The following is a 15,887-nucleotide window of genomic DNA, read 5'->3' on the forward strand; positions in this document are numbered from 1 at the left end:
CCTTTGGACATCACAGTATGTTTGACACGTTTTTTCTGTCAATTGATATTTTTGAAACAATATTTTGGTTTAATATCCCCCTATGTGGGAGAGTGGGAGAGAGGTTTTTTTGTTTGTATGAAGCCAAACATCTGGTCCTTCCTCAGCGAAGTACAGGGATCTTATTGATAAATGTTGTTGAGAAGTCGTACTTTGTTTTAGAAGATTTTCTGTACAATTATCATAATTTTTACATTTTTCAGACCTAAAGTGCAACAGTGACAATTTATGGAGCAGACTGTAGATCAGTCTTACATGTGGTTGAACCAGAATAAGTGAAGCAACAGTTTATAGTGCACCTGTTTTTTATTGGGAATGTAAAAAGAGGAAAGTCTAACAGGGAAGTGACACAAGGGAAATACCCAAACTAAAGAAAGTTAAGGACAAGAAATCCAAGTGAATGACTTAGCCTGGAAAACAAATTGGTAGTGTACACCAATACAATTAATATAGCTGAAAAGGACTGTGGTTTCCCTAGAGGTAGTTACTATCTGAGACTTGTTCCCAATGTACACTTTAATGGGGAGTCAGAAGCTCAAACCCCATGAAACAAAGAAAGTCAACAGTGAACCACTGAAGAACTGTTCTATCATCCATCAAGGTATGAACAAGGAAAGGTAACAGAATTGAGAACTTAAGTAAGTTTGCATTTGACATAGGAGTAATATTCTGTAAATGCATTTGCACCGTAAATATTCAGTGAACTAATTTGGACAGTGCCAGCTAGGCAAGCGGAGTGACTGTGAAAGAATGTCTTCCTGTCATCACATGCAATTGCTGCAATTAATATTATTTTTCACTTTCTGTAAGTTTTGACGCATTTCCTAGGTTGTCCCAAGTTATTTTATTTGTACAAGAGAGGTGCTTAGATTCTCTTTCTTTTCCATTGTGCAATTTCCTGTTTTGGGTTAGGTGATGCACTGCCCCTCCCCTCTCAGTTCCTCTGCTTCTAAACTGCTGTTTAATGCTTTTACAGGTTTGTATATGCATTTGCAACTGCAGGTTGATCTGCCTTTGTATGTGTGTGTGTTTTTAAAACAAAAATAAAATATTATTCACATTTTTTGCTCTTCTAACATGACATCTGTCCCTGTAGTTAAGAAACATCAACATAACCATTGTCAGGCGCTCGCCTGTGGGTGGAAACATGGGTGGCATCCCTTGAACTCTTTCTATTTAGAAAAACGAAGACCGTCTTTTCGGCTTCAAAGCAGTAGTAATCCATTCCTCCAAGAAGAATTCTAGGTACTCTTCCTCTGCTCTTTCTGGTAGTCATACTAGATGGATATTGTTACTATCAGATAATTTTGTTGAGCCATCTGCCTATTTTCCAATTTCATAATATTTCAGCGCATCCTCTTTATCTGTTTACTCAGAGCGATTACTGTCTGCTGGGTTGCATCCATTTGCTTTTTCACTTCTGTCACTTTGCCTCTCTGCACTATCCATTACTTTTTAGAGGTCCTCTTGCCTCCACCTTAGTTTCTAATGACATCTGCTTCTTTTGTGTTACCTTAATGGCGTCTTGGAGTGCCTAATCTGGTCGTGGTTGCCCTTGCCTCTCTGCACTATTCTGGCAGTTACTTTAATATAATTGTTCATTTTTGACTGTGTGGCTGCCTCTTTTCTATGTTTCTCTATTACCAAATTGTCACTCTTCTTAGTCGCCCACCCTTTCAGGTGGTGCCTATTTGCAAGACCGCAGTGTCCTCCCATCCTGCATATTATTTAATTTCATGTTGTGCAGGTTCATATGTGCTGTGTTGTTTGCAAAGAGCATGCCCTGCCTCCTGTCTGAGGACCTTACAGCTTCACTGCTGCACACCCTTTCTCCTGTGCTGCCGTGTGCAGGCCGTGCTTGTACATTTTTGAAGCTTGTTTAGGGGGCCCATTCTGTAATCTGTCTCTCTCGTTTATATTCAGCTGACTTGGCCCTGGTGTCCCTCTCAAGCATAGTGCAGCTACTCTGGGCTTTTGTACTGGCCCCAGGATTCTTGAGGGTCAATAATTTTTGCCAATGTATTAAGTAAGCATTTCAGCACTTATCCAGCCCCACTTCTGGTGAGAAGGCTCTAAACTTTACGGTATGTCCCTCTGGGCTCCAGGCTGTGATCGCTTCTGCTAGTGTTGTCTTAGTTAGGGTCTTGGCACCGTGCCTTTCATTGCCGCCCACCTCACTCTTTTAGTTTTAATGTTTTTTTTTTATTTTTTATTGTTTTTGTTACATCAATAAGACAGACATACACACCTGTATCACTAAGCAAGCCTCCAACAATGGAATTGACTGACTCCATTCTCAACTTTCATCCCACTCCCCCGCCCAAGACACCACTGTGTTGTGTTTAAAAAATAAGGCAGTAGTCAGCAACCCTAATAGAGTTTCATGTTTTCATCAGTTAGTCTGCGATCAATTGTGGGATAGTAGGTCCAACTATTGCAGCTCCTTGGGGTAAATGAGGCCTCTAATGCCTTGGTTAAGATACTCCAGAATTGTAGTGAATTTGTCAGAGAGATCCTGCAGATCATATGCTATCTTTTCATATGCTTGAAGTTGCAAAATCTGCTGTAGCCACATAAAGGTGTCTGTGATGTGGTCTTTTCTCCCAAAGTCCAATGAATGGTCAGCTTTTCTCTAAGATGAGGTGGGAGATCCTTTTCCCCTTAGGGTAGTGAAGAAAATACTCATTCTTCTGAGGCAGATCAAGTAGGTTCAAAGGAGGGACCCTCAGATGCCCATTATGGTGTTTAGGATGTCCATCCAGAACCAACTGAAATGAGGACAAGACCACAAGGTATGGTATATGGTCCCAGGCTGTCCACACCCACTCCAGCAGTCCCAGGGTCTGTCACTTTCCCATATATTGTGCTGGTGTGTAGTGCCATCTGTACAAAATCTTGTAAAGTGTGTCCCTTTCCTGAGAGTGTCTTCCAAAGTTGATTCTGCATGTGTGGTTGGTGCCCTGCTGTTTATCATCTAGCACAACTCCAAGATCCACCTCAGATCCACCTCCCAATTGCTCCTATGTAAAGGGGGTGCCTGGGGATGTTAGAAATTTAGGTGGAATATATCTTGGTGCTCAAGTGACAAGTTGTTGTGCGGTCCTGTAGGAACTTCACAAAGTATGTGTGGAATCTCATGGCCGCTGCCTTTATAGGAGGAAGGAGGAACCCTTGCCTGATCTGTAAATAGTCTATAAAACACCAGGGTTTATCTCTTTTCTCTTGAAGCCATTCCACTGTGTATCTCACTTTTGCCACTAGGTAATAAAGGTGAATATTGGAGATTCTGAGCCGTCCATGTTTTGGGTGGCATGTGTCAATCAGATATGAGTCGAGGTCTTCTCCTGGCCCAGTTAAAGGAATTACAAATATGTGTCAGTTGCACCAGTTCAAACTTTTGAAGGGGGACCAGAAGTGCCTGAAACTTGTACAGAATCTTAGGGAAATTGGACATTTTTAACAAGGCTATTCTTTTGACCCACTAGAGTTTTGAGACTCCAGGAGGAGAGTAGTGTTTTGGGAGTGAGTGCTAAATGTTTAAAGTTGGCGCTGGTGCTAGTATACAGATCACGGGCTAGGCTAACTCCGAGTAAGGGAAAGGAGTTAAGTGTCACCGAAAGGTGGGGTCTCTAGCTGAAGTTTATGCAGAAGCCCCCTCCGCCTTCCCCAGATACCATTAGCCTACCAGATTTCCCCAGAATAATCTGGAGGCCCTCCAGTGCTCCCTATTCCTCTACAAGCTGTAATAAGTTTTGCAGGGACTGCCGGAATCGATCAGTGAAAGCAGAAATAGTCTAGTTTATAAAAGCTGATACATAAGACTTATCTGAATTGAAGGGGAACCCCTCCGAATCCTTCCATGATCTTGTATCTTCTGCAGATAAAGCAGAAATAGCATAGGAGAGGTGGGCAGCCCTGTTGAGTGCCCCTTTGGATTTGAATTTCCAGCAGTTTTAGCCCATTATCATTAACTCTGGCCCAGGAAGAAGCGTAGAGCACCTCAACCCACTCCTCGAAGCGGGCCCAAAGCCCACCCTATGCAATGTGGATTTAGCCATGGATCAGTTGATCCGATCGAAGGCTTTCTTCATGTTGAGGAAAAACAGAATCACTGCCTTGTGGCATTTCCTATTTGGTTGGGCTACGCCTGGGGGAAGACTGGGAGGGGTCGTTGGAACCTTTAGAATACCAGCCTTATGAGGAAAAAATGGACGGGCGTGAGGACTTGAGATAAGCCAATGGTCTGGACATAGCTCCAGATACTGGTATTCTTTTTCCCCTACTGTGACTATGGAGGAGGGAGCCTCATACTCAGCGGTGGTGAGGAAGGGCAGCTTCAGCTGCCCTCGGTGGCATTCAAGATTTATCTCTTGACAGAGGTACTGCAACTGGGAGCTTCCACATCTGAACCCCTGCTCCTGTTTAATGATGCCGTCACGGACGTCTATTTGGGTACCCAGTCCCAACCCAGCACAGGGGTTCCTGTGAAAAAGACGATTGCTCACCGCCATCGCCCTGCACCTGGGGACCCAGCCTGCCTCATGTAACACCTCTGAGAACTTGGTGGTCCAAGCCTTAACTTCTCATGGCACATTCCCTCCGCTCCCCCAGATAGCGGATCCAAGAGTCTGTACTCATTTGGGAAGAAGATGTTTTCTTCTGCTAGCTTGGCATTGCTGTCTGTGAGCACTGCAGGCCTTTTGGGCCGTTATTCCCCTGCACTATGTGATTTGGTTGCTGAAGTGCTGCCACAGGTCCCAGAGGAGGCTCGGGCTGTAGTCTCTCCGCTGTTGCCGATTGAGAGACTCAGCAAAGTTCACAATCTGTTGCGGACTGAACACGACTTACTCACTAGGCAGAGCAGTTTCACTGACTGTAGCCCCAAGTTGCCATGCCTGGCTGAGAATGTCTGGCTTTTCGGGAGATGTCCAAGCTTCCCTTATGGACACCCCCTTCGATGGCACCCGTCTCTACGGAGACAAGGCAGATTCAGCGCTTCAAGGATTGTCGGGCTACTGCCAGGTCCTTGGGCCTTGCGGCAGCCCCACAGCCCCTCATCTCCTACCCCCACCCCCACCTTTTCCGTCTTTCGTGTCTTCCAAAGAGGCTTCCAAGTGCCAGTTCCTGTCCAGTGATGGTGCCACACATGCTTCCCAGACTCTGCATGGACGAGGGTGCGGGACCCACCGACCTTGTGAATCAGGATGCCAGCTGTCTGGTCAGTCCGCCACCCCAATCTTCTTCTGTACTGCCATGGGCACCCAGTTGGAGGCATCACGATCACCTGCCCCACTAGCAGTCCATTACTTCGGAAAGCTGGGTTTTGAAGATCTTTCGAAGCAGCTTCTCCCTCTCCTTTGGGACTACCTTACTTCCGTGACAACATCACATGACCGGAAGACAGAGGATCATCTGTGGTTACTCTCCAAAGAAGTTGCAGCTCTCTTGGGCAAGGGAGCCATAGAAAGGGTTCGGAGCCAGAGCTAGGCTGTGGTTGATATACCAGCTACTTTGTGGTCCCCAAAAAGGACAAGGGTATTTACCTTATTCTAGATCTAAGGGCCCTCAGTCTCTTCCTCAAGGAGAAATTCAGAACGATCATGCTGACTCTGGTCTTGTCTGCCTTTGAATTTTGAATGCCACATTGTAGAACTTATCCATTGAAAACCACAATGGTTCACAACACCTAAATAGAGAAAGTATTACTTTTCAGCTACAGATTAACATTTGTAGGACATAGTGGGTAACAAGGCATGGTGTGTTCTACTCATTTCACACCACCCTGGACTTCCCTGGGGCCCTAGTTTTCCCCAAATTTTTTTGGGGGTCGGCATGTTTACCTAGGTGGTTTGTGTCTCACAGCCCAGAACTGTAGCCATATCAACCAACAAATGGGTCAGATTAATCTCATCTGTGGTCCACCCTCCCTTCTTTATGATATCACCAGCCACATTTCAGAAAGCTGGAAATACAGAATGCTAGAATATGTGCCTTTGTGACAAGATGTCGTCTTTTAGGCTTCTAAATCTGAGGCATTAGTATTTTCTTCACTAATGTATGGGATTTACAAGACATTAACATGAAAAAGTGGTACATTGCACATAACTCACACGTCCTTGGCCTCTGTGTCTCTCTTTGTAATGTCTTTAATCGGTAGGTGTCCATAAATGATAGATGTTCCCAACACCCAAAACTTCAACACAAATGGGGTGGCTTCTTTTTCCAGTGAATGGTAGGCAGTTTGCTGTTAACCTCATGCCGAAACTCTGTAAGATCTTTGCCACCAAAATGCCATAATCAGATTTGTAGTTTTGGCATGTTACATTCCTGTCTGGTTTGTTGAACGATATGTGATGTACTGTTTTTGACAGGAGATGTATGTGTGCAGTGGGGCAGGATTGTAGGAAATTTGCCATTTGCAGCAATATTTACTTTTATGCTTGCCTACCATTATGGGAGAGATAAGATAATGGGAACAGCGCATGCCATACTTCCCTTTCTACTTTAAAAAAATGTTTTGTAATTCGTAGGTTTGCTGGGTTACAAGCGGCCCCTGCATAAAATGTGCAGCCATCCCACTAGAGAAATTTAAGAGATGCCCCTAACAACCAGAGTGTATGGCCATCAATGCATGTGTAGTGCTGTTTTAATCACTTGAATGATAGAAACGTAGGGACTTTTGCAATTGGTTGCAAATTTTGTCATAGGGTTCACAAATGTTAACCAATAATGTTTTGGGCTATAGTTGGGCATTATGTACATGAAAAGATGGTGTGTCTTACATCCTGTTAAAATTTCTGTTTGTTGTAGGAATCTACCTCTCCAGTAGTTTCACCTCAGCAGTCTCCTCCCACCTCTCCACATACGTGGCGGAAGCACAGTCGTCATTCCAGTGGAGGAAATAACGAGCGCCCAGTCACTGGCTCTGGGCCTTTTTGGACACCATACAATGAAACACAGCCAGGTATACTTGCAGTGTTTTGTGATCCGAAAAGAAAATAATGTAATGGGACCGTTGTAACAGTAAATATAATTTCTTATGCATATATTTTGAATTGGAGAACAAGTGATAACTATCGTTAGTAAACTGACTTGAATCATTGATGATCAAAATAAATGCAGTCTAAGACCTACTCCATATTTATATCCATGCTCAGTGTTTCCATGAGGCTTATATTTCCATGTCACTAATTAGCAGTAATATGATTATAATTCCTGATGATCTGCCTGTAAACTAAAAAGAAGCACCTTCTAAGTATCATTTCACCTTTTTTAACATGACAACTTAATTTGATGAATCCCAAACTTGGGCACTGCGACGGTGCATTTTTCCCTCCAGAAACTGTTTAAGATAGTAAATGAGGGCTTACAACTTGCTGTTTTATTCAAGGCCATTTTTTTGTTGAATAATTATCTGAATGTTCCTTTTTTTATTGATGGATTGTCCATCAGTAAATCCTACCGAGATTCATCAATTTAGACTAACTCTGAAGAGCCAAGCTGGAACATTTAAGTATTCTAATTTGCGTTTTTCTTTTTTTTAATGTAATTTTTTATTATATTTCTTTTTCGCTTCCACATTTAATCACATTTTAAATGCATAACACCCTTTAGAAAACTGTAAAAACTGAGGCTTAGTATATTACAAAGCTGTTGAACCTCTTCATGGAAGAATTTAGCTTTGGTGCCAGTGTTCGCGCATAGAGAACCAGTGCTGAGGAAGACATTTTCTTCAAAATGGCGATGTGTAATCTTTCTTCGGTGAGGAGAAAGAGTAATTTCAGGGCAGCATCCTCTTTGCCTCCATTCATATTAATCTATTTTATGATGATGAGTCTACTGTCTGTGCCTCAGTGAAAACCTCTTTAAAACAACCATTGAGATGAATTTAAGGGTGTTGTTCAATAAGTTGTTTCCTCAAAGGTGTTTATTTTTTTAATATAATGACAAAAGTATTTGATATGATTTGTATAAAGGATTTGATATGATGTCAAAGGGAATGTAACTTTTGATTTCAACAGGCCAGACAGCGAGAATGTTCTTTCACATGCTCAAACGTTTGTTGGACCATAATCACTGAGTCATTTGAGTCAATGTAGGCCAGGTTAAAGGTTTTACACTTGTTTTCAGTTTCGTGTTTCTACTATATTTACCATCAGGATTGAAAAAAATGTGATGCGAGGCCTGCTTTCTTCACGTTGGTCTTCTAAGCTTGCTGATGGTATATTCAAGATATTGATGCTGTTGCACGCAGACTAGGCCAACATGTTAAAAGCTTGCAAGCAGTGTGCAGTACTAGGTTGATGGTTCTTGTAAAAAGGAACAATGGGGTACATTGGGGAGATGTGTAAAGTAGTGTAGGAGGTGGTGCACGATGACCGTTTGGGACAGGGCTACTCTCCTTGTTACAACCAGAGGAAGATACTTCCAAAACTGTACTTTTATTGAGAACAGGACTTTTCTGAGGTTGCCGTAGAATAGATCAGCTGGCGAGTGGCGAAATGCACTCGGAAGTATCGGACTGCGTCACCCATCCCAACTGAGCAGAACATCCCCCCAGTTGCACCTCTTGTAAGGGCTTGAGTAGTGGCGCTAGAGTGCAATGGTGTATATGCATGCGCTATCCTTCTTGACTAGGAAACCTGCAGCACGTGCAAAAGAGCTCAGCATGGATGGATGCGAGATTCGAGTAAACATCCCAAAGGTATATGAGTAAATTGTCTGTGTATAAGGACACTGCATATGTCCCATCGTCGAGAGGGGATACCACAATCTTGTACCTCCCTACAGAGGCGAATGGTGAGATGCTCCATTGCAATCGTGAAGAGTAAAGGAGACAGAGTGCAGTCTTGGCTGGTTCCTCTGCCCTCCGAGAAAGGCGACAAGATGAGCCGTCCCACGTGGATCCTGGAAATGGACTTCATGTACAGTAGTTTTTTGTATGCTAGAAGGTGCTGGCCCACCCCCATCGGGGCCATCACCTGGAAGAGGTAGTCCCATTTAAGCATTTTGAATGCTTTTTCAAGGTCTTAAGATCACGCAGGCTGCATTAAGAAACGGTTTTAATGCTTTGTCCTGCATATGGAAGAGGGATCTGATGATGGGAGATGGGCTGTGACCGTGGACAAAGCAGTTAATGGTTCGGATGAATGAGCCCATGGTGAATTTGAGCATATATGTCCGCCACTATATTCCCAAGTATCTTGTAATCCACGCCTAGGATTGCAAACAGTCAGTAGAATGAAAAGCTGGTAGAATTCCTTTCAGGTTTCAGGAGTAACACTAAGAGGGATTTGCAGAGAGATGTAGGCAATACCCCATTGTGCAAGGCTTCGTTAAACATCCCTGTTAAGCGAGGAGCGAGGTTTGTGCGAAGATGCTATAGTACTCTATCGGCAGTCGGTCTATGCCTGGGGTTTTATTGTGGACCAGTTCTTGAATGGCCTGCTTCACATCGACGATGGAAATTAGAAAACCTAGGACTGCTCTGACTGTGTCGGTGATGAGGCCCACCTTATGGGCTCGAGCTATTATCCAAGTACGTCAGCCAGGCATGTAGGTGGCTGGATTTGTCACCATCGTGTGTTCTCCTGCGTAGGTGTTGAAATTAAAACAGAAAATGACGCGACTTGGCCTTTGTTATCATTGGGCTATTAGAAGCATCCCGCTCTGCGTCCCTCTCTAACAAGGGCAGGAGACATTCAGCTACCTCGATCTCCTTGTACAGTGTACTACTAACCCCCGCCGACACCAGCAGGCAGATTCTCCTTGTAACCACCTAAAACGCATCCCACTTTATTACTCTAGTAGATTCCGAGTCATGGTGCTAAGTGAAATACTGTTGAATGTATGACTCCTGGAAGTTGTGAAAGACTGGGTCATCTAAGCTGTCCCTGGGGAGACACTACATGACATCGATGGGAGTGGGGCATTCCACTCCATATCCACCACGTGTGTATCATGGTCCGAAATCACCCGCCCATGGTAGTCCGCATGATGAACTGAGACAACGCAGAGAGAGTGCAAAGAATGTGGTCCAAGCACACATGGACATTGTGAGGTGCTGAGTAGAAGGAAGAAACCCGGGAGCCTGGATGTTTTCAGCCCTCTAAACGTCCAGTAATGCCCTTTGTTGGACCCACCCTGCAAAAGCTCCAATTGTGCATGCGGGGAGTTTGGGTGGGGGGGAATTGTGGGGGAGATCGAGGAAGCGGTGGGTGTGAGTGGTCTAGGTGTAGATCGAGCATGCAGTTGTAATCCCTCCCTAACACCCACGGTGAGAATTTTAAGTGCTTATCTGTGTTCGGGTGTATATGCTCCCCAAGAGGATCGTCAAGACATCCAGTCGATCTTCTACCAGTACAAACTGTTCCTCTTTGTTAGCAACTGTGTCATGGACTTGGAAATGGACCACTGGGCAGATCCAAACAATTCCACCCTGGGCATCAGCTGAGTAGGTGGTAGCATGTATCATCTCCACTGCTTCTCTATACACTGCAGTTCTGGAGCTATGGTATGGGTGTCCTGGAGGAAAATTATGTGTGCATGCTGGCGCTTGAGGTAAGAGTAGCATGTGCATGCTGTGTGCATGTGACGTATGTTTAGGGTGAAGAATCGTGTGTGTGAGTGAAGACATAGGGAATGTAGAGTTGTGACTGAGTCCCAGGGTTGCGTGTGTTCTGGGGAGTGTCCCTTGCCTCTCCCTTCCTTCTAGGAGAGTGATACTCTTCTGTCTGGCTGTATTGTCGAGGAGGAAACACAGGGTCACATCAATGGGTGGAATCAACATGTACAACTTACTGCAGACAACGGTGCGCCCAAACAGAATAATACAGTTAACCATTTTATAAGGTGGGGTGGTGCCTAAGCAGGTAAACACGAAGTTCAAATATGGAGTTGCCCTGAAAGTCCTCATCAAGTGTGGACTGGGCTCGGCTGTGTACAGGTGAGGAATAGAAGAGGGTCACCGTGCAGGGCCTCCATCTCTGTGAAGTAGGGGTCCATGGCCTTCCAGTCCTTGAGCAACTGGTGGATTGAAGGCTATATAAGAGTATCTGCAGTCTGTGGCGTCACCAGCGAGGGGGATTGAGACTCTTCATTGGAACTATCAGTTAAGACTGAGTCCTTATTGATGTGCGGGTCCCCATCAGCGGCCCAGGTACTCTCCCCCAATGATACAGCCACACCAGTGGTCCAGCATCTGTCTTCGATCTGTTCCAGGACAGTAGACTTTGTAGGCAGAGAAATCAAGAAGGGACCGCTGGGATAGATTTTGTCTTTTTCAACTTGACGGATAGGTCCCTGCGTTAATCCAGCTTGCATCTCATTTGGTGCTTATCAGCCCATTCCCAGGCTTGCCTGGAGTCAGAGAAAAAAGGGAGCCCCCATCTAAGAGGATTTTGAGATGAGCTGAGAACAGCAGAATGCATTGGACATTAGAGCAGTTTTTTCTTAAGTGCCAGGAAAGAGGCTTGTTGTCATTGTATGGCCTGGGGTGTAAGTCTGGAAATAACATGAAGCATCTCCTCCTCCTCCTTCTCTTCTCTTCTCTTCTCTTCTCTTCTCTTCTCTTCTCTTCTCTTCTCTTCTCTTCTCTTCTCTTCTCTTCTCTTCTCTTCTCTTCTCTTCTCTTCTCTTCTCTTCTCTTCTCTTTCTCCTCCTTCTCCTCCTTCTCCTTCTCCTTCTCCTTCTCCTTCTCCTTCTCCTTCTCCTTCTCCTTCTCCTTCTCCTTCTCCTTCTCCTTCTCCTTCTCCTTCTCCTTCTCCTTCTCCCTCTCCTCCTCCCTCTCCTCCTCCCTCTCCTCCTCCCTCTCCTCCTCCCTCTCCTCCTCCCTCTCCTCCTCCCTCTCCTCCTCCTCCCTCTCCTCCTCCCCACACTGGGAGCATGATAAACTGCCACACACAAAGTGACAACACTGCTGGGGAATGGATAAGTCTGAAGTACCAGCTTGTCAGGAAAGAACTGGTATAAGGAGATTGCATTGACAGCACCTACAGTTAACTGACGCAATGTGTAGAAGTGACTGCAATAAGGAAGAACGTCAGTCTCCAAGAAAAGCTGTGCATTGGTTCAAAGGGCATGCACATTAGGACCATAAGGACCCACGTTAAGGTCCCAATATGGTGTAACAAAAAGCATAGGATGAAGCGTGTACATAAGCCCTTTCAAAACTACGCATCACAATTGGTGATTTGAACTGAGAAAGCTGGTCAAGCAGACACAGAAAAGTTTGACAAGGAACCTTCAACAGTGCTCACAGCAATGCCTTGTCAGGGCAAATAGGAACAAACAGGATAACATCGGAAAGTTCAACCCAGATGGTCCTCACACCAGGCCACAGTCTTTGCCCAGTGGCCACTACAGAATGACTTCATGGATGAGCAATAAGCAGTTAAAATCACAACCTAAAACCGTGCAGGCAGATGAAAGCCATTCAACTGGTTCTGCTCAATCTCCACATGTGGAGGTTTCGATTGAGAACCATATCTTGTTGGGACAGGATGTCCTCCTGATCAGGTAGACTGAGCAGGTGGCTGATGCCCAAACTCAACAATGTGTAAAGAAGGAAGTCCCACAAAAGGTGGAGAACATCTCCCAGGGACCTTTCAGGTGGAAACTCCAGAGCGCAGTAGACATGGCAATGAGTAGTCTTCATGGTATCAATATGATCAGTTCAAGGCACGCTCAGTTTGAACTACCTTGGGAAGCAGACACCTCTTGTGGTTGACAAAATACGGTCTGCTGAGCTTGCTTGCCTTGGCATTCAAGAAGACTGCCAGATGTTTGACAGTCCGGGAAATCCCCTGTAGGTCTAGTCTGCACCAGTGTCTCAGCATACCTGTCATAACAAATGATACCCTGCTCTGCTTGGTGCAATACTACTTGTTGTTTGTGTTGTCCTTCAGACCTGTACAAAGCAGCTCTTCATGCAAGGCAGTAAGGCCTTGAGAGAAGCTGGATTGCACACAGCTCCAGGAGATTGATGTGGTGCCTCTTCTGCATGAAAGACCAGAGGACTCTGATTTCCACGTCATCCAGGTGACCGCTCCTGCCAGAAAATGATGCATTCATCACCACTATGAGTTCCGGATAGTGCAGGGAGAACGGCCTGCCTCAAGTCAGGATGGAATCCTTCATCGACCATTGAAGGTTCCAGTCTCCTTCATCAGACTCGTGCAAGAGATACCCCCAGCTCTAAACCTGTTGAAGGTGAAGATTCCACTGCAGAGCCTATATGTGCCAAAGGGAATGAAGCACCAGCAGGATACATGAGGCCAGGAATCTAAGAAGCTATAAAACCATCTGGACAAAAACACAGGAGTGAGCCTTAAACACCTGGATCATATCCGAAATGTCCATGTCTCAAAGTGAGGGTAGATAGACTTTGAAAGCTATGTCCAGAACATCGCCTATAATGAGAATTCTCTACACAGGCTGAAGGTGAGCTTTTGACTCACTGTAAAGCCCAGTAAAGATATTAGTGAAATGGTAATCTGCAGATGGTTCACAATTGACTGTAATGAGCCTTTAAGTTGTTGATTGTCAGGAATTCATGTACCCCTGATCTGCGAAGGTGGACTGTGACTATCACCATTACATTTGAAAATACCCGTGAGGGTGAAGTGAGGTCAAAAGGCAGGATGGTGAACTAGAAGTGCGCTTTCTTCGAAACAAAGATGGGAGATGATGCCTTAGGGACTGCAGAATGGGATTAAGAATTTATGCGCCCTGCAAGTCCAAAGACAACATCCAATTCCTTGGATCTAGGGCAGAGTCCATCTGGGTCAGAGTCTGCATCTTGAATTTGTTCTTCCAAAGGGAGATGTTCAAGAACCAAAGGTACAAAATAAGCCTGATCCCACTGACTTTCTTGGCCATCTAGAAATAGCAGGAGTTAGTACTTTTTGTCCTCTTTCTTTTTGGTGTTTCTCTCCGTTGCCCGATTAGCCTGCAGTAACTTAACCTCTTTGGCAAGGATGGAGACATAATCTTTATATGCCTGAATAAAAATACAAGCCACTCGGGGAGGTGGGGAGTGAAGGGGTTGACAGAAAAAGATCTTAACTTGGTTGAACAATCTGCAGGATCCAGTGGTGTGAAGAATGTGGAGGCCAGCTGGACAGGCAAAAGCATATCCTTCTCCCTGCTGGCTGCTGGAGAAAAGCTGAATGGCTTGTCTGCAGTAGAGGTATCTGAAGGAGGCAAAGAAAGATCTGATCTTGGTACAGGATTTAATAAAATATCAACTTGTCCATTGGACAGGTTGCTTCATAAATCGACTTTTCCTGTAAAAAAAAGAAAAAAAAGAAAATCTACTTGCCCCTTTGGTGCCATGTGTTGTGGTGATACATTATGTCAGAAGTCTCATATTAGAGCTCTGATAATAGCCTCTCTTGTTATGCCAGGGCTTGTACTATAGTAGGGCTTGAATACTAGCAAATTCCTCATTTTGACACCTTTCCGCACACCTGCCAACTGGGGCGGGAGGTAGCTATAATCAGTAGTTGCGAGGTTGGGATGCCTTTTTTAGTCTGTGAAAAGCTGTTAACTTGCATGTTTTAAGGTTTTTCACTGGTTCTTCTCTAATCATTTCCCATACTGAGAAAGGTTTGAAATTTACTCCCGACAAGGGTCAGAAGTAAAGCGTCTTCCAAGGTTGGGGAAAAAAGTGGTTAAAGGGAAAACCAACTTGTAAACCCTCAACAGATTTTCGCATGATCAAATCTACACCTGCATATTTGCTCATGCTACATAAATTCTTGTGAATCATGAAATATGCAAATCTGCACAACTGCAAATACATATATCATGGGTTCACTTTTGTGACATTTTTAATGAATTGGGCCCCTAATTAGGTCTAGTGTTGACCAAGACATGTTTTATTAAAATTAGATCTGTCCGTCTATCTGCTGGCTCCACTCTGACTGATCCTACTGGCAGAAACCGCTCCTACTCAGTGCCTGGATACACTCACAAGTGACAAGTTCCATGTTGTATAAATTCAAGTTATTTTATATTACAATAAAGGAGCATACTGGCACACAAAATAGTTTTCTTAAGTGGCAGAAACTACTCTGGCAATGTGTGCTTATTGCGACCAAAAAATATTGTTGTTAATATTTGTTACAATGGTGAGGGCCCAGCAGCTCCCACAGCAATAAAGTTTTAAAAAAGCCATGTCAAAACAGACACACATTGTCAAAACCAAAAGATTGACCACCAGTGTTGGACTTATTAGCTTCGTCAATGCTTGTTTGTATTAATCTTTCCCATAATCTTGTTGAAAATGGTTACACCGACTCTCCATTATGAATATTTGTCTGCATGAATAGACACATTTTACTAAATGATGCTTCAAAGAACTGGTACCTAAGTTTCACAGTAGTTTAGCAAAACGTTATTTTTCTGAGTTGCATTTTTTGTTAACATTTTATTTTGAAAGTGTTAGACCGGGCATCCTTGGCGTGGCCTCCCCTGTCTTTTTCGCCTCTGTTTCCCATGTTTTGACTGTGTGCTGTGCTCTGTTTTTGCTGGTTTTGTTACTCTAGGCACCTCTGCTGACCAGTGCTAAAGTGCAAGTGCTCCTGTGGAAATTGTATGTGTAATTGGCTGTTCCATGATTGGCATAGTTGATATACTATAAGTCCCTAGTAAAGTGCACTAGAGGTGCCCAGGGCCTGTAAATCCAATGCTACTAGTGGGCCTGCAGCACTGGTTGTGCCACCCACGAGTAGCCCTGTAAACATGGCTCAGACCTGCCACTGCCAATTAAACTTGCAACAACCTTCCCTTTTTTGTACATGTACGGCACCCTTAAGGTAGGCCCCAGGTAGCCCCATGGGGCAGGG

The 15,887-nt window shown here is 44.5% G+C and overlaps 1 protein-coding gene across 6 annotated transcripts in view; it reads left to right on the top strand.

The window, feature by feature from the left end:
- Positions 1-15,887, top strand: part of REPS1 (RALBP1 associated Eps domain containing 1) — a 748,137-nt gene that overhangs the window by 173,303 nt on the left and 558,947 nt on the right. For all 6 annotated transcript variants that reach the window (XM_069234311.1, XM_069234314.1, XM_069234310.1 and 3 more), the window contains exon 4: positions 6,850-7,003. In XM_069234311.1, coding sequence (XP_069090412.1) covers positions 6,850-7,003 — 154 coding nt within the window. The remainder of the gene's footprint in view (positions 1-6,849; positions 7,004-15,887) is intronic.

Source organism: Pleurodeles waltl, chromosome 5 (assembly GCF_031143425.1).
Source record: "Pleurodeles waltl isolate 20211129_DDA chromosome 5, aPleWal1.hap1.20221129, whole genome shotgun sequence".
Taxonomy (NCBI): domain Eukaryota; kingdom Metazoa; phylum Chordata; class Amphibia; order Caudata; family Salamandridae; genus Pleurodeles; species Pleurodeles waltl.